This window comes from Delphinus delphis, chromosome 7, assembly GCF_949987515.2.
Source record: "Delphinus delphis chromosome 7, mDelDel1.2, whole genome shotgun sequence".
Taxonomy (NCBI): domain Eukaryota; kingdom Metazoa; phylum Chordata; class Mammalia; order Artiodactyla; family Delphinidae; genus Delphinus; species Delphinus delphis.
The window spans coordinates 28,477,156-28,502,915 of NC_082689.1; the positions used below are offsets into that span (position 1 = coordinate 28,477,156).

Below are 25,760 nucleotides of genomic sequence, written 5' to 3' on the forward strand. Positions count from 1 at the left end.
GAGGAAGGCAGTGTGGGTGTTCTTCTTCTCTGGGATGTGCTAAATGCCTTTAAGAATCTCTTCATTATAAGCATTAACCTGCTGGTAAAATTCTGCAACTATTCAAAAGCAAAAAGTATCTTTCCCGTTCCAAGCACCCTCCTTCCCCACATCCCCTGTGCCCTAGCTGGAGGGTGGCCTCTCAGACTTCATACTTAAAGCATATATAATGCTTTTAGCAGAAGCAGTGCATAATGATACTGTCAGGAGAACTGCTTTTATCGCTTAACACTAGAGCATGGACCCCTTTACATGATAGCGCTCATAATCTACTTAGGTTTTTGTTTTTTAATAGTGGCATGTTATTTTCATAACCCCTTTTTAAATGAAAGCATCAATGAAAGTTCTGGCCGAATACTAGAAACATAACTTTTAAGAATCACTTTTACCCTGTAACCTCTGTTTTCAGGGAATGGATTTATGTGTATGATTTCTCCATGGACACAGCAGCAGGCTGGGTACAGCTCTGGATGTGTTGGAAGACAGGCTCCACATCAGTTTTCAGTCTGCAGCAGCAGCCTGCCGACGAAGAGATGCGACGGAACACAATTGTCTTTGGCTGTTGATGTACTTACACAATCAACAGTGTCATCATACACCTGTAAAACCCAACATAATAACTGTCACAGTAATTATGACTTGGCAGGGGAATGTCAAAGTCATGTCCAGGCAGGGTAGGCTGAAGAATAATGCCTTAGTGTCTGCCTCTCTTCTTCTACTTTTCCAGCCACTGAGCTAGCTTAGGCCCCCTTCACCTTGTCCCTGGACTCCTATCCAAGTCTCCAGGAGTCTCCTAACCTCAGACCTCCTCTGCTACAATCCACTTGTCACACGGTGGCCAGATTACACTCCCCCAAACACTGCCCCTGGCCCAAATACCTGAACTAAATTCCAGATCTTTATCTTGGCATCCTAGTTCCTCCTCAGGGTTGCCCCAAGCTATTATTCTGATTTTAGCACTGAGTCGCTCTCTAAACCCATCTCCTCGCCTCTAGCCAAAGTGGTCCTCTTTGCCCCCAACTCACCATGCTCATTCCAGACCCTGCCTCTGCTGAGTTTCCTGCCTAGCTCCCACAGTCCTCTCGTTCTATCTAAATCCTTCCTGAACTCAAATGAACTTCTCCTGAAGACTCCTGATTCCCTCAAGCCCAAATGTTTCCCTTGTCCCAACATAAGGATGATTCCATGTTCATTCTCTGATCATGGGATGGTTTCAATTGTTATCTTTTATACATAAAGATCATGTACCCCCCCAAATAGACTGTACTAGATCAAAGTACATATCATTTGATATCTTTCTCATATCATTTATATCTTCTATAGAACATATCGCAGCACATTTCATATGATACATAGTCAGTAAAAGTCAGTACAGATCGATTAAGAGGAAACTCACTACCTCTGATCCAGTAAGTCAAGCTATGTGATCTTCTCTTCCTGGAATTGCAGAGACTCCGTCCGTCCTCTCCATGGGCACTATGATACCACCGTCACTTAGCAGGAGAACTTGGAAATGTTCCACGTGAATACTTAAAGAGCCTTTTCCTTCCCCTCCTTCTTCTCCGCTTCTACCTTCCTCATCGTTGCATGCTAGTCTGTTCTAAGGGTGTACCGTAATTTATTTAACCGTTTCCTATTGATAGTCATTTACATTATTTCCAACATTTTACTGTGAATAAATGCTGCTCTGAATAATTTTGTAATCTGTGACTATTTCTGTAGAACAATTTCCTTAAGTTAAAATTGTTAAAACAAAGGCATGTTCATTTGTAGTTTGGAAATATATTTTCAAATTGCTCTCCTTGAGGGGATATAACAATCTACACTCCCACCTATAAAGTTTGAGAGATAGTCGTTGTATTTAATGTTTGCAAAATATTCTGTTGAACAGAAGACCCATACTTGATTAAGCCATGCCCTTATTTCTGTATCTTTAAGCTCTGTCCCTATTCAATAGAGAGACCTACTTCCATAGCCCTAGGAATCAAGAACTTGATCCTTTGACTTATAAATCACACAGCTTCTCCACAAAACCACCACAACAACAGCAACAAAAAACCCCAAGCACCCAACTCTACTTCATATGCAGGGATGTCCTCCTAAAACAATACGTAAAAATAACATTTTTGTAAATAAAATCAAACAACTAACAAGAAAAGTCAGCAGCATAATTCGGTAGAAACAATACAGATTTTAAGGTCAAAGGAGCAATTTTTTATCTTTCTAAGTTGTATGATCTTGGACAAGCCACTTAATCTCTATGAGCTATGATTTCCCCTCTGAAAAAGGACCTAGTATTACGTGTTTTGACATGAATGGCAATGTGCGGAAAGTGCATCTAAGCTGCGCTGACATGCAGCTGAGGAACCATGTCTTACTCACTGTTTCACCCCCTGTATCCAGAGCAGCTCCTGGGATGGAGCGTCTGCTCAATATGCAGCGGATGAATGAAGCATATTTCCACGAGTCCGCAGGATAAGTGACCTGTCCAAGGTCAGGTAACAAACGACCAAGAAAATTTAAAGGTAGCCAAGGCAGGAGTCACACAGGTATATCTGACTGTTATCTCTCTAGCTGACCAAAGACTTCATAACTGTCCTCAGCTTTGCTTTATTCCAAGTGAAGAGCTGTCAGGAAGACATCTTCTACGAGGTTTTTCAGAGTCACTCGCCTTCCTTACTTATTCATACTTTCAAGACAGTGTTTTTTTCTCTAGAGAAGTGAGACTTGATTTTATATCTGGGCTCTAACTCTACCTCTTAGCCTTAGATCAAACCTGTTCTTTAAAATCATCCAATTCCCAACTCCGTGTATCTGGTCCTTTCCTTTGGGTATAATATTATATTTATACCCAAATAAAATATTCTCTGACCTCTGTCCCACCTTCCCTATCCCTTTCGTAACACCCCACCAATGAAGTTCTGGGACCCATATTAATTTTCCGATATTATCTCAAGCTTTCATGGTTTTGAGTCTGCAAGCCAGCTCTGTAATTTGATGGTAAGACCCAGAAAATTTAAATTATCTGCCCAAGTTTACAGAGTGAATGGGGGGCCTGGATGGACTTAAACTCAGGTCCTCAGGTTCCAGGTCCAGAGCTTGGTCAACAGCCTCTCCCTCATACTCACTCCCCACAATTTTACATTTGCCATGTGCTTTTGTTTCTAGTTGCTCAGGTAATCATCATAATAGTCTCAGAGGGCATGGCCTCATCGCAATTGCTGGGGGGCAAACCACCTCAAAATTCAGAGACTTAAAACAAAAAGCACTTCCTACTCTAGCTCCTGCACCTACAGTTCATGTGAAGGTTGGATAGGCAGACCTGCCCATCTTGACTGGGTTTGTTCCTGCATCTCTGGGTCAGCTAGGCGACTCTGTTCTAGGCTGGGCTGGGCTGGGGCAGCTTCCTTGGGGCAACTCTGCCCCATGTATCTCTCACCCCGCTCCTGGGGCCAGTGGGCCAGCCCAGGCATGCTCTTCTCATGGAAATAGTAAAGATGCAAGAGACTACGTCCAATGACAGAAGCACGCTTTCAAGCCTCTCCTAATATCCTATTGACCAAAGCAGGTGTTACAGTCAGAATCAGTGGTTTGGAGACGACACTTATCTCTTTATGGGAAGAACTACAAAGTCACATGGCAGAGGGTAGAGATATAGGGAGGGATGAAGATTGGGGGCATTAATACAATGTACCAGCTCTCAAATATCAAGCCATCCTAGGTTAAGCTAATTTTTCTTCACACCTCCAAGCACAGGCCAATGCTCTAAAGCATGGTCTCTCCTTCTCATAGGTATCAGAGCACATGCGTGTAGCAAGAACGGGTTATGACGGCATTTCCTTTCCTGGTAACTTCAGCACAAGGCCACACTTTGGCCTGAGGCAGCAGGGTAAACAGAGTATGAGGGTGACAAGCCGGCACTGGCTCCAACCTCCTGGCTCTGTATCTAGCTGCGCCCACCCTAATGGCTTCTTAGAATGTGATTCACTGCTCTAGGAAGAGAAAAGTAATTGACAGTATAATTTAGATTGGGAAAATTGCTCTGAAAAAAAAATTAGAGAGCAACAGACCAAACACTCTGGCTTGAAGGGAGTTTTATACCAAAAATCCAGGGAAAGTGAACAAAGCAGGAAAAGTGATGTGGCGAAATGGAAGGGTAGGTGGGCACCCTACGGAGGCAGAAGCGAGAGGCGGGGGAGAGATCTAAAATCAGGAAGAACAATGAACCATACAAAGAAAGTCCGAAATAATTACAGAGGAGAAATAGGGAAAAGCAACAAGCCTCACGGTTTCTGTGATTTGTTTTGATTTCTGGAAGGGCTCAAGAAGGAAGACTTCCACATGTAATACCAAGTTTTTAAGGAAAACGTCTCCAAGAGATTTCTTGCACACTCTACACTTTCCGTTGCCAGAATAAATACACTAGGAAGCTGATCACCTACGACATGAAATCCAAACAAACTGAACAAACTCAGGGAAACCTGAGAAGATCCAATTTCCCACTCAGATAACTTTGTGATCATCAGTTCTCTGTCTGGTTTAGATTAGAAGCTCACTATACAGAGACCTTCATAATTATACAAATAACAATATTCACATGTGAATATGCTGCGAATGTTAAATTAAATAATAATAGTAATGTCACTAGCCACAAAGTTGTACTGACTAAGGCCACACACGTGTGCATCTGTGGGTTAGGAGAATAGCTCAGTGCCCTTAGCTGCCCGATGAAAGCCTTACCTAGCCTCTCCCCCAGGAGTGTTTGGACTTTCTCTAATTTTCTCTCATTCAGCTTGTTAAACCATCCTAAATCTTTTTTTCTTGGCCCATTTCCTCACCTGGGAAAGAAGGAAATAAAAATACATGACTATCGGGCTTCCCTGGTGGCACAGTGGTTGAGAGTCTGCCTGCCGATGCAGGGGACACGGGTTCGTGCCCTGGTCCGGGAAGATCCCACATGCCGCGGAGCGGCTGCGCCCATGAGCCATGGCCGCTGAGCCTGCGCGTCCGGAGCCTGTGCTCCGCAACGGGAGAGGCCACAACAGTGAGAGGCCCGCATACCGCAAAAACAACAACAACAAAAATACATGACCGTCAAGGTCCACTTCAGCACACACAGGTAATGCTGTGATTTTTCTCCACCGCCATCCCAGCTCATTCCACTGTACATTGAAAGAATGAAATCAGTGTGGCATTAATCTTTGTCCAGGTATTTAGTAGCAGAAGTCAGTTGACACACATATCTAAAATAAAAACCATGATTGACATAAAAAAATAATAATAAAATAAAATTAAAACCTCCATGGTGGTACAGCATGAAAAATCTCTTCAGCTTAAGCTGTCCCAGGTACAAACTTTGTACCCTTGGGCAAGTTACCACATCTCTTTACGCCTAGCTTTCCTCATCTGCAACGTGGAGGAAAGAAGAAAACCTACTAGTATTGGGTGTTATGAGGTGTGACGACGGAATGAGGTCACGCACAAGGCATTAATGAGGGACTTGATCCGCAGACAGCACTCCATACATGTTTTTATTATTATCAGCAAATGTGATTTTGGCACCCCTTGGGATGGCTGGTGTTCTTTCACTAAGGTGTGAATGCTGAGAAAAGTTGTTTATAAATGAAAGATCTTGTTTAAAAAAACAAAACTTTTTCATCCTTATTGACTTGCTAATGTGAAATAAGACTTATGCATGCAACACAGGAAGTAGCAGCCTGGGTTGAGGCATAAATGTAGCCTGGGTTTCTTCTTATTTTCTTTCATTTTGGTTTATCTGTTTCTATGCATTTAGTTTGGTTCATCCTACTTCTCTACTTTCTACCAGTGAGACAGTGGCTCTCAATGGTGACTGCACACTAGAATCATTCGGGAGCTTTGAAAATCTCTATACCCGAACTATTTACGCTGTTAGAAGTTAGAGTAGTGGCTGGGGGGTGGGAGGAAAGGGGAGCGGCTAAAAGGAAGCATGATGCCAACTTCTAGGGTGCTCGTGAAGCTCTGATTCTTGAGCTGGGTTGTGGTTACACAGGTACCTTCAGTTTTTAAAAATTAATTGTGATGTATACTTAGGTATGTTCACGTTTCTATGTGTATAATATACTTCAATAAAAAGTTAAACACAAATCCCTATGCTGAAGTTGCACTGAAGAACAATTAAATCAAAATCTTTATGGGTGGGACCCTGGTGTCAACATTTCTGTAAAGCTTCCCTGGTGATTGCAACGTGTAGCCAAGCTTGAGAGCTGCTACAGAGGTTCTTCTGACCACAGTGGGCCCGGATCTCGGAAGTGGCATTCAAGCCAATTGCAGCAAGCCCTTTGGAGCAGCCAGGAGTCAGTGGGACTGACCTGGTATTTGTTTAGGCAGGTCCCAAATCCTGGTGGTATTACTGGGGCAAGAGCTTTGGACCTGGATAGAAATCTAGGTTTAACATCCGGCTGTCATTCTGGACATTGAGACTTTGGGCTAGTCACATAGATAACGTCACAGAATTGCTGCTTCCTCATCTGTTAACTGGAGCTCACGCTAGGACTCCTCCTTACCTTGGGTGGCTGTTCCTTCCCATACATCAAGGGCTCCATAAGTGAGCTATTATTATAAGATGTTGCGAATTTGCTAGTGACCCACAAGAAGCCACTTTGTCTTTGCCTCAGAGATCCTGCAGAGCTGCTCGGCAGTATTTTTACATTGTCACTGTTATTGCTCCTACCACTCAAGAGGGTGAGTGCACCCTCTTGTACTGGACCAATAAGGAAGGAAGAGGTACTGGTTTAGGTTTTTGTTGTAATCAATGACTTGCTCATTGCACATTGATTTGCAACCGCAGACTCGAGAGCACATAGATGGGATAGCGGCTACTGCGTGGTTGCCTCTGCCCCTGCGTGGCTGCCTCTGGGTGTTCCCTTTGGTGGGGCTTAACTAAGTCAACCCAGTGTTCCATCCCTTGAGAGAAGACCCTAATTTCTCTTGTCTGCACCTTCTGCTTACCTCACCAGAGAAAACATACAGATGGCAAATAAGCATATAAAAAGATGCTTCATTTCATATGTCACTAGGGAATTGCAAATTAAAACAACAATGAGCAATTGCAACTTAAAACAACAATTAAGATAAAATTAAAACTACATGCCTATTAGAATGGCCAAAATCCAAAACACTGACAACACCAAATGTTGGCTAGGATGTAGATCAACAGAAACTCTCATTCATTGCTGGGGGGAATAGAAAATGGTACAGCTACTTTGGAAGACAGTCTGGAAGTTCCTTACGAAAGTAAACATATTCTTACCATACATTCCAGCACTCCTTGGCATTTACCCAAAGGAGTTGAAAACTTATGTCACATAAAACCCAAACACAGACATTTTTAGCAGCTTTATTCATAATTACCAAAACTTGGAAACCACCAAAATGTCCTTCAGTAGGTGAAGGGATAAATAAACTCTGGTATATCTAGACGATGGAATATTATTCAGTGCTAAAAAAGAAAAGAGCTATCAAATCATGAACAGACATGGAGCAACCATAAAATGCATACTACTAAGGGAAAGAAGCCGATCTTAAAAGGCTACTTACTCTATGATTCCAACTAAATGACAGTCTGCAAAAAGGCAAAACTGGGGATTAATGGTTGTTGGGGTTGGGAGAAGGAAGGGATTAATAGGTGGAGTATAGAGGATTTTTAGGGCAGTGAAAATATTTCTTATGATACTATAATGGTGGTTACGTTATTATACACTTGTCAAAACTCATAGAATATAGTACCAACAGTGGACCCTAATACAATCCATGGTCATTGGTGATAATGACGTTTCAATGTAGGTCCATTTATTGTAACAAATGTACCACTTTGGTGTGGGATGTTGATGATGGGGAAGGCTGTGCATGTGTGAGGGCAGGGGGAGTATATAAGAAGTCTCTGTACTTTCTACTCATTTTGCTAATGTTTTGTTATTTGTAATTTCTTCTAAAAAAAAAAGAGGATATTAAAAAAAAAAAGAAATGAGTTATCAAGCCATGAAAAGACACAAAGCGACCTTAAGTGCTTATTGCTAAATAAAAGAAGCCAATCTGAAAAGGCTACATACTGAATGCCTCCAACTATATGACATTCTGGGCAAGAAAGTAAAAAGATGTGATAGTCAGGGGTCAAGGGTCAAGGCGGGGTGAGGAAGTGATGATTAGGTGAAACACAGGAGATTTTTAAGGCAGTGAAACTACTCTGTAGGATACCGTATCGATGGATACATGACATTATTTGTCAAAACCTATGGAACTGTGTAACACAAAGAGCGAATCCTAATGCAAACTATGGACTTTAGTTAATAATGGTATATGAATATTGGTTCATCAATTGTAACCGCACTAAGGCAAGATGTTAATAATAGGAGAAACTGTCAGTGGGAAAAGGAGAGGATATATGGAAACTCTCTGTACTGTCTGCTCAATTTTCTTTTTCTAATTTTATTTTACTTTATTTCTTTATTTTTGGCTGTGTTGGGTCTTCGTTGCAGCACGCAGGCTTTCTCTAGCTGTGGTGAGCGGGCCCACTCTTCGTTGTGGTGCGCGGGCTTCTCACTGTGGTGGCTTCTCTTGTTCCAGAGCATGGGCTCTAGGCACGCAGGCTTCAGTAGTTGTGGCACGTGGGCTCAGTAGTTGTGGCTCACGGGCTCTAGAGTGCAGGCTCAGTAGTTGTGGTGCATGGGCTTAGTTGCTCCAGAGCATGTGGGATCTTCCCGGACCAGGGACTGAACCCGTGTCCCCTGCATTGGCAGGCGGATTCTTAACCACTGTGCCACCAGGGAAGCCCTATCTGCTCAATTTTCTGTAAACCTAAAACTGCTTTAAAAAATTGTTTATTAATTTTTAAAAAAGTGCAACCGATGGCTTGACCAGTTCTGTATATACCACTTTCTTAGGCAATAAATTATCTTTGCAGAGCACCTTTGGGCAACAAGCAATGATGCAGCATAGCCCACATAGACAGAAGGGTTTTGAAGCCAACAAGCCTTCAAACTCATCCCCCCACTAGAGTGTGAGCAGGAATGACAGAAGGGGGAACAGAATGTGGTGTGTGGAACACTGGGTCCCCCTTTTAGCTACAACCAAGAAGTCACTGAGCACAGGAAGGCAACCTTGCAGGGGTAGCACTGCTCTAAGAAACAAGCGACACTTCTGACTTGTTTTACCCAAATAACTTAAATAAGCAAATAATAACCAAGTGATTCATCCTACATGATCTTCGGTTTTCCCATTGATACAACTGACGGTATTATGCATTACAGATGCTGCTGTGTTGTTTTCAAGCCTTCCCTGAAAGCCTTAACAAAAACGTCAAAACATACTCACATACGATACTGATGATAAGGAAGTGGATATGTGTGATCACATATGAGATATCTTATTAAGGAAAGTGTGGAGGGCTCTTCTTTAGAATATTTTCAAAAAGCTCTTCTAAACACTAGATACACTTTTTATTACTTTTACTGCTGTTAGTCTCCTACTTGTTAACCTGAAGTTTTGTCTAAGGACCGCAGGGGTTTTCTTAACCTTACAAGTAAGTTTCTGTTAAATAGAACCTTGTCACGCCACTTGTTGCTATTGATAGACTTTGTTAACCCAGCAGTGAAAGCAATCTGTCCTCTCAATGCATGGTAGCACCTCAATAGTGGAGATTCTGTAATGAATTTTAAAATCAGAGATGAGAAGCATTTCCCCCACCCACCTGGGATTGGAAAGAGAAAATTCAGTAAGACAAAACAGGATGCAGAGATTAAGAAGTGGGTTAGAGCCCACGAAGTTCTAAGAATCACAACTGTTGAAGAAATGTTAAGCAGACCAGACAATAAGTGAAATGAGTCCAGGTTGAGTGAGATTGAATGCTTTCCCCAAGTCCCACATGGTAACTGCTTTTTTTCTTCTGTATGGAGAAAAAGAATTGGGAAGAGATTTCAGATTTCTAGAGATTCACTTTAATAGTTCCCACTGCACTGCTCACTGGGACAGTATTCTTTCTCCTCCCCAAGGTGGCCATATGCAGCAGCAGTTCACCCCATCCATTCACTCTCATCACTTAGAATGGAGTTGTCCCCATTCAAACATCGAGCAATGGCACCGTGAGAATTGATAGGCTCATGAAAGCAAGGCTGATGGGAGCCCTGGGGTGCACCCCCAAACTAAAAGGACTCAGGTTGCAAGATCTGTCACTTAACAGTCACAGCAGGATATATTTTTGGTAATTGAAACCTAATTTGGATTGTGTTTTTGGAAAATGATAACATTTGTTTCCTAAAAACTAGAAAATTTTTTAGCAGGGAGTGGTGGTTCTCTCCAACTCCACTTTGAAGCTAACATGGCAAACTGTTTAGAGTACAAACTTTTTCTTCCCATGGATTTATGTAGTAGATGTTTCAAAATGACTGGCAAATACATAGAATTCATACAAAGTTAGAGGCAAAAGGGTGCTCCAGAACCCTCTGGTTGAATCTCCTCACTCTATAGTTGAGGAAAGTGAGGTCCAGAGAGGTTAAGTGTTATGCCCAAGGGCACATAGCTGGCTCACAAGATGAGACTTGAATCCGGATTGCCCATGTACTGGCCAATGCTCTTCCCTCTCTACTGTGCTCTACTTCCCAGCACCACAAGAGGACACCTATTGCATCTTGCAGAATCTAGACTATTTTTTGAAAGCTTGGAACTAAACTTGTGACTAATTAGAATACAGTGTTCCACCACCTTTGTCACCAGCTAAAATCCACTGTTCCCCGTCGCAGCACGCCCGAGGCCTTCTGGGTAACCAAAGAAAGATTATTGTCTCAACTCAGTTCTCTGTGTCTAGGTACCCACAAAATGGAAATCACTTTACTTGGAGAAGAGCAAGAGGACAAGATGAGATGAAAAGGAAGCATGTTTAAAATGGATAAAAGGAGGCACTTTTTTCCCACTACATACAATTGAACTGGGGAACTCACTGCAGCAGGATATTAAGATCAATGGTGAAGATTTGTGTTTTAAAAGATTAGACATTTCACATGCATATCATCAACAGCGACACTCAATAGGATGAAAGTAAGATGGATGAAAGTTCTCAAGCTTCAGTGCATAAGTTGATCACCAACTGGGTCAGGTGAAAAGAAAAAAAGTTGTCTACTGGGTTAAAATTTCACAGAAAGGCAGATCTGGGGGGTTCCAGTCATTGCTGCTGTGTGACAAACCACTCCAAAGTAGTGGTGTGAACCAACAGGCATTTTATTATTCACACGGATACTGTGCATCAGGAATCTGGAGAGGGCACAGCAGGGATGGCTTGCCTATGATTCATGACATCTGGGGTAGACTTGAACAATGAGGGGTGACTTGAGGTTGGGGGTTGGAATCATCTGGAAGCTTCTTTACCTAACCTGGGATGACCTGAAGGCTCACCCAGCTGGGACTGTCAAGTGGAGCATCTATATGTAGGTGTCCCAAGAGAAAGCACTTCCAAAAAACAAGTGTCCCAAGAGACCCAGGTAGAAACTACACGGCCTTTTATGACCTATCCATGGAAGTTTAAGAGCATCACTTCCAACACAGTCTATGGGTCAAAACCGTCACAAGCCCACTGAGATTCAAGAGGAGGAGACTTAGGACCTCCTACATCCCTCCCCTACGGGGAATGGCAAGATCACATTGCAGAAAAACCTGTGGGATGGGAGAGGTTTTTGCAGCCATTTTTGGAAAATGCAATCCCCCAGGGAAGGGGTGGGTGATGTGAGGTTACAAGAACACACAATCTAGTGGAGAAAACGGACATATGAACAGAGAATCACAGTACAATAAAATAAATTTCAAGGTAGTTATTTCCCCCTCTTTTACAAGAATTCTTTTTTTTTTCCCTTTGATAAGAGTCATCACATTAAAATTTTTTCATTCATTTTCTGTCTTCCACTAGATTGGAATCTCCAGGCATTTAGTTTCCTACTGTAACCCCTGTGCCTAAAACACTACCAAGCCCAAAATAGGTACTCAATAAATATTTGCTGAAAGAGTATATGAGTAAAGTGCTGTAATAGAGAAGTAGTGGGAGGGCTGTGGGAGTACAGGCAATAACAAACCACTCAGCTTGATGGAAATGACATTTGAGTGGGTCTTGAATGCTCTTGAAGGATAAATAACAATTTTTCTGGTGGAAAAAAGAGGGAATAAATTTTTCTCCTTAAATCTCCTCCAGAGACTTCATTAGCCAAGTTTAAGTGGGCAGATCCTCATCCTAAGTGTACATACTGCATGTAGTAGTTACAATGCTCTTGGTTGCAAGTGCAAGAAAACAGGGACTCAAATGTATTTAAAAATAAGCAGTGTATTGTATCATATAACAGGAAGTCTGGAGGCCAACAGTTCAGGCCGCCTCAATGCCATCCTTCTTCACTGGGTCAGCTTAGCTCTTTTGTGGTTGCAAGATGGTGCCCACAGTGGTAGGCATCACAGGCAGACGAAATAATACCCAGCAGGGGAGAGGACTATTTCTCCTTTGGAGTAAGATCTTTCCCATAAGCCCCTGACAGACTTACCTCACACTGGCCCCCACACCACGCCTTATTGGCCAGAACTGTGTCCCATGCATGTATGTAACCTAAACGCTGATAAGAAGAAGGGGAGAAACACGAGCAGTTGGACTAATCACCTGGTACTCCTTGGGGCTTGATCTGAAGCTCCTGCCTCTCCTGAAGCACAGGGCTATGCAGAAAAGGGTGGATTCCCCAAGAAAACAGAACAAAACAAAACAAATAACGGGGGTTTTGTTAGGAAGGAAAAAGGGGAGATGACTCTTCGGCACGTACTCAACAGTGTTTGCAACATTAGGCTTGGAGAAGGTTAATGTTCTGTTTTCTTTGTGGATGAATATTACCTAACACTTTTATTTATTCTTTTTCATGCTTTTTGCTCCTTTCCTTTCTCCTCTGCACTAGTAGTCAGCTGAATAAATCCAGAGCTGTATCAGTAGGAAAGAGTGTCATGTGTGCAGTGTACATACGAATCTAATTAATCAAAAATATGTTGATTAGATGTGAGTGCACTTTCAGGTAAGAACCTTGATTCATATGCTTCTGATAACATAGCCATGCCCAGCTGTTCACCACTTGACTCATGCTCTTTCATGGCCTTGTACCCATTACTTGTGCTGATTCCTCTGTCTAGGAAGTCCTTCTCAATTTCCTTACCTATATTGGATACTAGGGATTGCCTCTCCAGCCTCCATTCTATCCTCCTAGTAATTTGCTTGAAGAGATTGAGAACTGCAAAACTACTTTTTTCAGACTCCCTTGCAGCTAGGGTCTTGATCTGAAGTAAGTTCAGTCAATCAGGTGCACTTGTGTAAGATTTGGAGGCAGATGCAAGGAGAAGGCATCATTCTGTTGCTGTTGCTGTTGGCCAGCAAGGTTTGAGCAATAATGTTAAGAGGCATTTAATGCTGTTGGACTCAATGTCCTGTTTCAGTGGCTAGTCACCAGTTTCATGGGTGTGAAGAGCCGTTGCTGCAGCACCATCCCCACTTCTGGAACATAGCTACTGTGGTAGGCCCTTGAGCTCAATAGCCCAGGGGTACCCCCCTGACTTCTGCCCCTCCAGCTCATCAATTTTGTAAGCCTCTGTTTGATTCTCAGTATTAAATATTTCTCTGTTTGAAACACCTAGAGTGGTTTCTATTTCCTGTACTAAACCCTGACTCATAGATCGCTTAATTCACATTCAGCCTTCCAGGCACAGCCTGGGCCTTCCCTGAGCCACCAGGTTGGGCCAGGTGCTTCCTCGGTTCTCCCAGCATGTCCTGCCTGGTAAGCCCACGCCTCTTCATCTTTGCACCCCTGGCACCAGTGTTTGGCTCACAGCATGTGCAGCATCAACATTTACCGAACTGAAGCTCCCTCTGCCAAGATACCAGAAAGGTCCTGAAATCTAGTCTAAAGGGTGCCCCACCTCATGCCTGGTCTGCAAAGCCCAAAGAACAAGTGGCTCTAGACTTATACTGGATTCTAGATGAATCCAGAGCCCTCAGCTTTTCCATACTTTAGTCCTCCACACAAGAGGCCACTCCAGAATTGAAAATTTGACCTGGTCCCCAGGAAAGGGATGATAAGGAGCAAGGGAAGTTGCTTATCTCAAGAGTTACTATCTGGTGGTTTTCAGGACCCTCTACTGCTGGGCCTACAATGAGGCCTGCAATCAATGGCAGCATAGCCTTTGGAGCGAGGAAAACCCAAGTTGGAAGGTGTGTGTTGTTGTGTAGCAAGCTACTTTCTGAACCTCAGATTCTTCATCTATAAAATGGGGTTGATAATATCAACCTCACGGGATTCTTGGGGGTAAAAGAGATTATATATGTAAAATGCTCAGCACAGTGCATACACGTTGGAAATGCCTAATACCCATCAGTTACTGTTACGGCCACCATTGTTGTTGACTGTGCCATTACTGTACCACAATTCTGTTACATATTTTTTACTTCGTATACATATACTTTCCTTCAGCCCAAACAGACTCACATGCAATTAGACTAGAATGTACTTCTCTATACTTTCTCCCGAGGTGTTCCACTTTACATCATGATGTGATTAACCCTTTTCTGCAGAAGATCCAGCTAGGCCCAAGTTTGGGGCTGTGCTGAGGAAATAACAAAACCATCTATGTCAGTGGCTCTCGACCCTAGCTGAAAATCAGGATCACCTGGAGAGTTAAAAACAAAAAGGCAACAAAAATAAACAAATAAAATGAAACCAAGAAACAATGTCTGGGTCCCTCAACCAGAGATTCTGATTCAGTAGGGCCCAAGCATCAGTATATCTTAAGGCTCCCCAGGTGATTGTAATGTGCAGCTGAGAGCCATTGTTGAGAGTGGGAAAGATTAGTACTTCCATCGCCTCTGGGAAAGAAGAAAGAAGCTCTTACTTTTCTATAATCTCCACCACAGTGGAGGAGGGGAGAGGACTAAAGATTATAGTTGAATGATTCCACTTATAATGTGAACAAGGCATTCTTATTATGAACCTGGATAAATGACTCATCATGGTAATCCTCTGATTAGTGTCTGGGTTTCTCATCTAGAGGTGTCTGATCTGATGAGGAGTTATCAGGAATGCTCTAGGACATGGAAAAAGCTAGTCTGGAAATACCTGTGAGGGATTTCAAGTTGGCTTGTGAGTGTCTGTCCTGTGCCAGCCCTGTGCACACTCGCACACTTGCGGGCTGGGGCTGATGTCAGGTGTACGCACTTTGATCCAGGGCAAGTGAAATGATCCCTGCTTTGGCATAAAATCTAGCTAATATCTAGATGCTAGAGAGAGCTGGTGACAGCTGGGAGTGTGCTCAGACATAAAGGACAGGGATACCTCATTTGATTGCGCTTTGCAGAATTTGCTTTTTCACAAATGGAAGGTTTGTGACAACCCTGAGTTGTCAGATGATTTTAGAAATAAAGTATTTTAAAATTAAATATGTACTTTTTTTTAGACAGAATGTTATTGCACACTTAATAGACTGAAGAATAGTGTAAACATAAGTTTTATAGACATTACTGGAAAACCAAAAAATCCATGTGACTCACTTTATTGTGATATTTCCTTTATTGCAGTGGTCTGGAAGCCAACCCACGATATCTCTGAGGTATGCCTGTACATCTAAAAAATGTAACTTTTTTCCCATTATTAAAGTGATACACAAAAGAAAATAGAGTGGGAAAACAGAAAAATAGCATGAACCCAGGAGAAACTAATAACAGACTTAAATAGTTACAAGGTGCTAGACATGGTTTTAAGCTCTTTACCATATAAATTCATTTACCCCTCACTACAACTCTATGAGGGGTAACTCCACTTTACAGATGAGGAAAGAGGACCTGGAGCTGTTGTGTGACTTGTCCAAAGTGGCAGCTAGTAAAGGAAGAGCCAAGGTTTGGACTCACGCTGCATTTAACAGGGTATGGTCAACCTCAGAGATATATATAGCTCATAAGGTAAGCTTTATCCAAGGATTCAATGCCACTTGCTAAAGTTTAAAGAGTTAATCTCAGTTGCCATTTATTCATCCATTTATTTCACAAATATTTACCAAAGGCATCTATGGGCAGCATACTGTTCCAGGCTTGATTATCAAGATATTGAAGAGTATACAGAGGCTACCTGTCCAGTCATTCCTATAGCATTGAACTCTCAAGTGTCTCAACAGACTATAAATGTATAATAAATACACGTCTACTAAGATTAGAAATGCAATAACTATTCTCTGATTACAAAATCCAAAACCAATACTTCAAAACTTTCAAAATGTCACAGTCTTACTAGGTGGAATGTTTAGCATGATCCTCTGTATTTTCATCAATTAATAAGTACGCCTTGGACAACAATTTAAGTTGAACCTCATGAATTCCACCTTGTAGCAACATGTTTAATACAGCAGTAGTGTCTTCAAGTCAGAAATTTGGTGTTTTTGGATGGATGGATGGATGGATGGATGGATGGATAGATGGAAGGATAGATGAGTGAATTAATAGCTAAGAATGCCTGGCAATGTTCTAGTTGCTTAAAAATTGCATCTTTAAAAATAATTCAGTGTTTTCCAGTTTGTTAAACAATAACTATGACTCAGAAGAAAATTGTGATTTCTGTCCTTTCCATGGACTAAATATGTAACTTCAAGGAAGCCATTATGATGCCAGTTCCATCTGATGTGAGGATCAAATGAGCTAACTGAAATGAATTATGTAGCACCCTGCCTAATACATGTTAAACAGCATATTTTAAACTGCCTTTAAAGTGAAACACTATACGTAGAAAAGCAAAAATTCAAATGATACAAAAAGCTATACAATGCAAAATACGTTTCTTCTGGCCAAGTTTTCCTGCTATTATTACTACTATTATTAGAGATCTCCAAGCAAAAATAACATCTCCCTGTGATTAAGAAGGGAGAGGTTTACAGACTAGGAGATAACATCCTTTGAGTCAGAACCAAGTGAAATAACACGTGTATTCTGGCTAAATTCCAGCATGAGTGATTAACATTCTCCAACTTCAAATAATTTTTATTATTAGCCAACACTTGTCCATCCCCAATAATACACATGTTGCATACAGGCCACAGAATGAGGCAGCCTCTCTTGGCATGTTCACAATCTGTGCATACTTTCCACTGAGGGTTTCCCTTTCTTTTTGATTGCTATTCCATAGCTTTTCAACTCCCACTACTTTCAACCCTGGGATGTTTGCCGACACTGAGTGCCAAGTAGTTCCAAAGAAACAAAAAAAATATGAGCACCTGTAGAATCCCAGGGAATGAAAGAGGTAAAGTACATTTTAAACATATTTATTAACAGTTTTGATGTTTGTGAAGCGATTTATATTTATTTCTTTGAATTTTGCGGCTGGGATTAATACACATATTCCTCATTATTTTTCACAAAGTCTTGCTGATAAGCAGGAGGAAGAGGGCTATTCTGCAATTTTGTCTCCCCGTCTGTATAAGTGGGATCCAGGACACAAGAACGACTCAGCCCTAAAGTGCAGTCCTGAGTCCCTCAAGAACTCAGGCCCTCCTGCCTTTTTTCTGCCTTCTTCCCAGTAGAAGGAAGGGGTGGGGGGAGCGGGAAACAATTCAAACCCTCTTTGTAAGCGTGTGAATGAATCTCAAGAATGCTAAACACCTCAGTCTTCCAACCTAATTAGAACACGTAGAAAAGAGGCATTTTCAGGACATTTAAAACTTGCAGCATAATAAGCCATCTGGAGAGCGCCACAGTGCGTCCCAGTGGTCGAGGCGCCCAGCAGGTCTTCGCGCGGGCTACCCGCTGCTCCGTGCGCCCCGGATCCCCGGCGGCGCGCGGGTGCGCGGCTCAGCAGCGGGTAGCCCCGGGGTGGGGGTGCAGCCCCTGCCCATCACAGAGCCCGGAGCTAAAGTTACTTTTCTCTGCGGGCGACTTCGAACTGCCTGGATTTTTAACCCGATAAACTGATAAAGGACTAACACGTCTGGAGTCTTCCAAAGACGGAAAGAAAATCACTTTCTTGTCGCAACAGTAAGATTTTGTTACGAAATGCAAAAGTAAAGGTTAAAGCCTGGGAGATAACCGGTCGCATATGGGGGGACGGGGGAGGAGGTGGTAAAAATTGTGGATGTCGCGTCCCAACTATCTCGGTTCGAATCCCAGGTTTGCCATTTGAGAGCCTACTCTGTGTTAGGCGCTCGGAATACCGCGCTGAACAAGATTATCTAGGTTGTGGCTTTCTTGGGGGAACTATCATTAGCTCGGTTGCCTTGGTATGCTTCTAAACTCTTGTTTCTTCACCTATAAGGAGTGCCTGCCTCATAGAATTGTCGTAAGGTTCTGAGACATCCTGTATTAAGATGAGAACGATTAACGCGCTGTCTGACACACAGTAGGGGCTCAGTAAGCATTTGTACTTCTCTCAATTTGAGCTCACCTGGTGAGGGCAGCGCAGAGAGGAGACAGGTCCCACGGTTAAGAATGATTCTTTGAGCAGTTCTTTTAAACAAGCGCTGGACTCTAAGGATGCTTACCTTCAAGATAGGAGACCTGGTAGGTGTCCTGGAAGCTAGGGTTCATAAGCGAGAACGTTACGGGAAACTGAGCCCCGCACCAGTGGGAGCCAGCAGAGAACTCAGGAGGGACTTCTAGCTAGGGTTTCCCGCTCCGGGTCTCAAGAAGGCGTGATTAGCATTAGCCCCGCCCCCCATAGCTTCCCGGCCGGCGATTGGCCCACGCTCCTCGGCTGCCAGCTCCAGGCGGGGCCGGAGGGCGCCTGGAGAGAGGCCGAGCCCGCGGGGCAGTGGGCGGGGACGCGCGGAGAGCGTGGCGGGGCGGCCCACCAACCGAGCCCCAGCGCGAAGGGGCGGGGCCGGGGCGGAGCCTCCCGGCGGGCATTAGAAGCAGGTGACCCGGGCTGGGCGGGAGAGGCCAGTCAGCTCAAGGCGGTGACTCCGCTGCGGCCAGCGCCGCCGCCGCCGCCGCCGCCGCGCGCAGTTCAATACCCGCCGGAGGTGGGCCAAAGGGTGCTAGAGCGCGGGGGAGGAGCGGAGCCCGGCGCGTCCCGGGAGAACCGCCACCGCCCCCAGGAGTCCGCTGGAGCGCGGATCCCCCTGCAGGGGAGGAGGAGAGCGGCGGGCGGGACGCGGCGGCGGGCGCGCACCATGCAGTCCCGGCGGGGCCAGCGCTGGCTGCTCGCCGTGCTGTGAGGCGGCGGGATCCCCCGGTCGCCGCACACCGCCTTCCTCTTGCCCAGGTGCTGCCAGGCGCGCTCGCCCTTCGTCCGGCTCCCGGACCCTGGTGGAACGCACGGCCTGCCCCGCGTCCTGCCCCGCCCGGATCATGCGGGGGGGCCCGCAGGAGGTGAGGGCGAATGACCGGTCTGCGGCGACCTCGTTCAGGGGGCGACCCCCTCTCTGAGACGCCCCCACCTGCTGCCATGTGCTGCCTCCTCGGGTACCCAGCCTATCGCCAAACTTTCCCGATGCCAGCCTGTCTCTGAGTCGCGTTTCTGAGCGAAGTGTCCCAGAGACGGAGGGCCCAGGCTGGCTACGGACTATCTGCTTCTCTCGGCTTCCTCAGAGGTGAGAGCCCGCGCCTTCCCCTTCTCCCCGTTCTTTTCCCGGCCCTCTGCCCTTTTCCCGGGGGCTGAGCGCTCTGACCTTGGGGTGCAGGCTGGCAGGCCCTGCGAGAAGGGAGGCGGGGTGAGGGGCGGGGAGTCTGTAGTTTGGTTCCAGGAGGTGGGAGGGGAGGGGAGGGAGAGAGGTTAACTTAGAGTTTTGGAGACCGCTTGCGGGGATTGCGCCGTTGACGCCTCTCTATTTGGGAGTGGTTGCAATTTTTCTTCTCCTCCACCTTCTTTTTTAAAGAGTACTTCCCTTGGAATCGGAGCCCTAACCGTCCCTCCCCAGCCTTCTCCAGCGAAGAGCTGAGCGCTCCCTGCGGAGGCAGCGCCCTCCCGAAACAGTTTATCTTTGGACGGATTTCTTTAAAAGAAAAAGAAACCAACAGGTTGCCAGTCCCGGCGCCACACAAGTCGGCGGAGAGGGAAGCCCGGATCCCGGTTTCCCCTGCCTGAGCTGGCCCCGCGCTGGCTGCGGGAGACGAGGGGAGGGAGGGGGCTATGGCTCGGCCAGACCCGTCCGCGCCGCCTTCGCTGCTGCTGCTGCTCCTAGCGCAGCTGGCGGGCCGGGCGGCGGCCGCCTCCAAGGCCCCAGTGTGCCAGGAAATCACAGTGCCCATGTGCCGCGGCATCGGCTACAACCTGACGCACATGCCCAACCAGTTCAACCACGACACGCAGGACGAGGCGGGTCTGGAGGTGCACCAGTTCTGGCCGCTGGTGGAGATCCACTGCTCGCCGGACCTGCGTTTCTTCCTGTGCTCCATGTACACGCCCATCTGCCTGCCCGACTACCACAAGCCGCTGCCGCCCTGCCGCTCGGTGTGCGAGCGCGCCAAGGCCGGCTGCTCGCCGCTCATGCGCCAGTATGGCTTTGCCTGGCCGGAACGCATGAGCTGCGACCGCCTCCCGGTGCTGGGCCGCGACGCCGAGGTCCTGTGCATGGATTACAACCGCAGCGAGGCCACCACGGCGCCCCCCAGGCCCTTCCCGGCCAAGCCCACCCACTCAGGCCTGCCGGGGTCGCCGGCCTCGGGGAGCGACTGCGCCACCGGGGGCCCGTCGGTGTGCAAGTGCCGCGAGCCCTTCGTGCCCATTCTCAAGGAGTCGCACCCGCTTTACAACAAGGTGAGGACGGGCCAGGTACCCAACTGCGCGGTGCCCTGCTACCAGCCGTCCTTCAGCCCCGACGAGCGCACGTTCGCCACCTTCTGGATCGGCCTGTGGTCTGTACTGTGCTTCATCTCCACCTCCACCACGGTGGCCACCTTCTTAATAGACATGGAACGCTTCCGCTACCCTGAGCGCCCCATCATTTTCCTGTCAGCCTGCTACCTGTGCGTGTCTCTGGGCTTCCTGGTGCGCCTGGTCGTGGGCCATGCCAGCGTCGCCTGCAGCCGCGAGCACAGCCACATCCACTACGAGACAACGGGCCCTGCGCTGTGCACTGTCGTCTTCCTGCTGGTCTACTTCTTTGGCATGGCCAGTTCCATCTGGTGGGTCATCCTGTCGCTCACCTGGTTCTTGGCGGCTGGCATGAAGTGGGGCAACGAGGCCATTGCGGGCTATGCGCAGTACTTCCACCTGGCCGCGTGGCTCATCCCCAGTGTCAAGTCCATCACTGCGCTGGCACTGAGCTCCGTGGACGGGGACCCGGTAGCCGGCATCTGCTACGTGGGGAACCAGAACCTGAACTCGCTGCGCGGCTTCGTGCTGGGCCCGCTGGTGCTCTACCTGCTGGTGGGCACGCTCTTCCTCCTGGCGGGCTTCGTGTCGCTCTTCCGCATCCGCAGCGTCATCAAGCAGGGCGGCACCAAGACGGACAAGCTGGAGAAGCTCATGATCCGCATCGGCATCTTCACGCTGCTCTACACTGTGCCAGCCAGCATCGTGGTAGCATGCTACCTGTACGAACAGCACTATCGCGAGAGCTGGGAGGCTGCGCTCACCTGCGCGTGCCCCGGCCCGGACTCTGGCCAGCCGCGCGCCAAGCCTGAGTACTGGGTGCTCATGCTCAAGTACTTCATGTGCCTTGTGGTGGGCATCACGTCGGGCGTTTGGATTTGGTCCGGCAAGACTGTGGAGTCGTGGCGGCGCTTCACCAGCCGCTGCTGCTGCCGCCCGCGGCGGGGCCACAAGAGCGGCGGCGCCACGGCCGCGGGGGACTACGCCGAGGCGAGCGCAGCGCTCACGGGCAGGACCGCGCCGCCGGGCCCCGCCGCCGCCGCCGCCTATCACAAGCAGGTGTCCCTGTCGCACGTGTAGGAGGAGGCCGAGGCCGAGGGACCGGGACCGGGGCCGGGAGTTGAGGGAGGGAGGTTGTTTTGTTTGGTAGCTTTGCCAAGGTCACTTCCGTTTACCTTCTTGGTGCTGATGCCCCCTCCCGGGGCAACTTGGAGAGAGGGGAGAGGGACCGTTTCAAGGGGAGTACCTGTCCCAGGACTTCTCAAAGGGGTTCAGCTCACGTCTGTTCTATCTTACTGCCTTTTCAAGAGGAACCCTGTTTTTAATTTATATATAGTTTTCTTAATTTTTAACTTTGTTGCATTTTGGCAACAAAATTTACCTTTGCTTTGGGGGCTTTACAATCCTAAAGTTGGCATTATAATGAAGTTCCACTTGGTTCAGGTTTCTTTGAACTGGGTGGTCTAAATTGGGAAAATATATTTCCTATACTTCTGTCTTTAAAAATAATGTGAACAGTGAAAGTTGCTGTGACTGGGAAGTTGTTCCGTGTGCTTTTCCAGGTTGTTTCTCCTTCCACTGCTTAAAGTGTCCAAGATGCTTTAAGGTGAGCTGCTTGTCCCTGTTTATAGTTCCTAAGTTAGGGGACACCCTAAGTCATACCAAGGAGGGGGGTAGCATAATGTGGTTAGGGCCTCCGGAAAGTGACAAGGTTAGGCAATGTTTAGAGATTCTAATGTGTCCGTCCTAGCTTCGTTTAGCAAGCTTCGGTTTCTTTTCTATAGTACTTGTAATCATTCTCGTTCTTAACAGTGCCAGCTTTGCTTGAATAAGTTAGAGGTAGCATTGCAGTGTCCGGAATAAATATTTGGAAGAATGCGAACCTAAGGGATGGTGATTGGTTGAACTTGAATTCTAGACTGTTAAGATGGCAGCTTTGTGCCCGAGGAGTGGGTGGTTCTTTTTTTTTTTTAACATCTATAGTGAGTGGTTCTTAATAGGCTTTGGTGATGCCACTTTTTAAAACTTGTGTTAAAACTTTGGTAAAAATAAACCCACTTCCTTCTTCTGGAAGGACTTAGTGATAGTGCTGAAGGGGGTTCCTTTTTACATTTAAGGACTAAAATGGATATAACTCCTGTAATTAAGTAAATTTCCAACACCTGTCTTATCTGCTCCACACCCCCCCCCCCATCCCACCTCCTTTATCATGTTAAACAGTCTTTTTGCTTTTCTTATTCCTCCTCTCCTGGAGGGCTGTGATTAGAAACCACACCCACCCTTGAATGAGGTGCTTGAACGGGGGGGGGGGGGGGGGGGGGGGGAGGCTGGCTACCTGTGAACAAACACTGGCAGCGATGAGGGAAAATAAGTGTCCCTGGACTTTGGACTAGATTACAGCCAGATATTCCAAAAGCATCGAGACACTGCTCTCTGCGGCCTCTGGAAACAAATGAAACCCATAACACCCTTGCATAAGCTTTTAAAAACATGGATCAGTGTAGCAAAAGGAAAGCTGTTCCCCCCGCCCCCCTCGCCTCAATATATTTTTCTCTTCCTCCTCTTCTGAGAAAGCCTATATAGTGATGAGCACACACTTTACTGTTAGAGAATTCTGTTTGCTTTTCTAATCTGTTGAACCATTCCCTCACTTATATATGAAAGCCTATGTATTGATGAATACACATGTACACACACCACGCACACATACTTTACTGTTAAAAATCCTGTTTGCTTTCCTAATCTATTTAACCGTTCATTCAAGAAGAGTGTGAGGCCATTACTGGGGAAGGGGGTGACAGTGCATTGGCCAGCAGAATACCAGTGACCAGGACTGAGTGGGAACTAAATTTAAGAAGCTAAAATGGCAAAAACAATTAAAATTTGGGAATGTCTCCCTAGAGAAACAAGTGTAGGGGTTTGCGCTTCATTTATACCAAAGTTGGAAAAGTCAGATTTAAGCCCAGGCCAGTTTTTACATTATGGATATTAAGTAAACAAGTGTATACTTTCCATAGTGGATTTAAGCACTTTGCTGGTGGAAAGAAGCCTGGTGTTATAGTTTTCATGGACTTTCAAAAGCTATTCACGTTTATAAAAATGCACTGCTCTTACACACTCATCCTCTGAATCAAAATGTCAGTATATTCGACAAAACCTTGTACACAGAGCTACAGAACTTTTTGCACATCTAATTCCTCTACTTGTTCAGAAGAAGCTTCTTAGAACCTTGAAATAGATCCCCTGCCTGAGGGCCAGTTCCTCTCTTGTTTTTCAAATGAGGAACTTTTCTGATCACCTTGACCTCTTCCCTCAGTTAACATGTCTTCCCAGAAAGTACATAGATTATTCTGCTGCTTTAGGTCATTGTGACTAATTTGGGTTTTTCCTCTTCCTTTTTTTTTTTGTGGAGGAGTGTAAAGATGACGCAGAATGTATCTAAAAGTTGTGGGATGATGTGGTTGAAGTGATTTAATTCTTCCTTTTAAAACAACTATTTTTCATTTTGGCAACATACCAAACCTAAAAAGAACAACCAATTTACTTAAAAAAAAAAAGACAGTTAAGACACAGGATACCAAGCCAAGGAGAGGCAATACAGGTCATGCATTTGGAGATCTAGGTCCAGGCCAACTCTCAGAGCTGCCTCTGTTTTCAGCCTCTGTTTTCACCGCTGCCCTCCCCCTCCCTTACCTCAAAGATGAAGCCCACCTGCTTCCCTCAAGTTTTACCTCAGCCACCCCTCCTGCTACCCAGGGCAGAGAAGCCCATCTATTTATGGTCGCCCCCTATTTCCATCTCATATGCTGTTTTCTTCTGATTTTTATTTTTATTAGGCAAACAATCCGTACTCATGAAAACAATTACAAAATGAAAGGTTGTGGGTTGGTTTAGCAACTTCTTCACAGCCAGCTCTGATTTTAGGAAGGATTTAAGGCCCAGTTTAGTTTCACAGGTACAGCTTTTGGGCTGTCCCTTTCATGGTTCAATTGTAAGCAGCGTCTCCCGTCATAGATTTTAGGGGGTAAAGATTTAGAAGGAACTAATATGTGACTTCTCAGTAAATCAGTTGACAAGACTTAGGAAGTCGTTCTAATTTATATTCTTAACCTCACACTTTGAAGTTGTCTAAATTGGCTGAAAATAAGTCTTCTCGGTGCCTTATTGGTTTATCCTTGCAAACCTTTGTCATGTTTTCTCGTAGTCATTTCCAGTGGTAAGCCTGTGTGTGTGTTGTGTGTAATTGTGAGCAATGTACAAGCTTAAATAATGTGCTGACAGCACTGTTTCCAAGTTGGTATTCATTAGGCCGTTTCCTCCTGGGCTAGGGCTGCACTAATCCTGACACCGGCTGCCAGGAGAAAACCTCATGGATCCCACACCGCACCTTAATAACAGCATCTGTGACCTGCAGTCTCAAGTACAGAATGGGAACCCCAGAGCTAGGAAATGTAGTTGTATATTTTAATGAACTGCTACCCCTGCCAAAGAGGCTTCTTTCACTTTTGTGCTCTACAGAAAGACCAAGGGGGGTAGGAGGGACAAAGCTTTGAATAACTGCTTTCTAACACCGAATGTGGCCAACAGGATAGAGAACATCACAAATCTAGGCAGGTGTGAGGTACAGTGGCTGAGGATTTCCTGCTCCCCCTGCATGCCCTTTCTTGCCTCCAAAGTCCAATCAAGTGATCCTGGGAAAGAAATACACCTAGGTTGAGGAGGGTGGTTTTGAAAGCAAAAGCTACCAAGACATTAAAGCAGGGTGAATGAAGGGTAGGCAGGATGAAAGTAAGTAACCTGGCTCAGAACTCTCAAAAGCTTCTAGCAGCTTGATGACAATTACAGGATTTATTTCAGTCTGTGGTACATCATTTGAAGACGATATTACTTCATGTT

General features: G+C 45.7%; 1 protein-coding gene and 1 long non-coding RNA gene across 4 annotated transcripts in view; one reads left to right on the forward strand and one right to left on the reverse strand.

Moving 5' to 3' along the window:
- Window positions 1–18,703, reverse strand: part of LOC132428404 (uncharacterized) — a 150,353-nt gene extending 131,650 nt beyond the window's left edge. For both annotated transcript variants that reach the window (XR_011246539.1, XR_009520109.1), the window contains exon 1: window positions 18,592–18,703. This is a non-coding gene — a long non-coding RNA (uncharacterized lncRNA). The remainder of the gene's footprint in view (window positions 1–18,591) is intronic.
- Window positions 18,704–18,986: 283 nt separating this feature from the next.
- Window positions 18,987–24,451, forward strand: FZD5 (frizzled class receptor 5). 2 transcript variants are annotated; one of them, XM_060016206.2, is made up of 2 exons: window positions 18,987–19,641; window positions 19,927–24,451. In XM_060016206.2, exon 2 carries the CDS (start codon window positions 20,181–20,183, stop codon window positions 21,942–21,944), a length of 1,764 nt encoding a protein of 587 aa, XP_059872189.1. In that variant the 5' UTR covers window positions 18,987–19,641; window positions 19,927–20,180; the 3' UTR covers window positions 21,945–24,451. The 2 variants fall into 2 exon arrangements, with proteins under 2 accessions (XP_059872189.1, XP_059872190.1); XM_060016207.2 differs by having other exon boundaries at window positions 18,987–19,420.
- Window positions 24,452–25,760: the final 1,309 nt, after the last annotated feature.

Coding starts and splice junctions, on each gene's coding strand:
- FZD5 (XM_060016206.2), top strand. CDS start 20,181: ATGGCTCGGCCAGACCCGTCCGCGCCGCCTTCGCTGCTGCTGCTGCTC.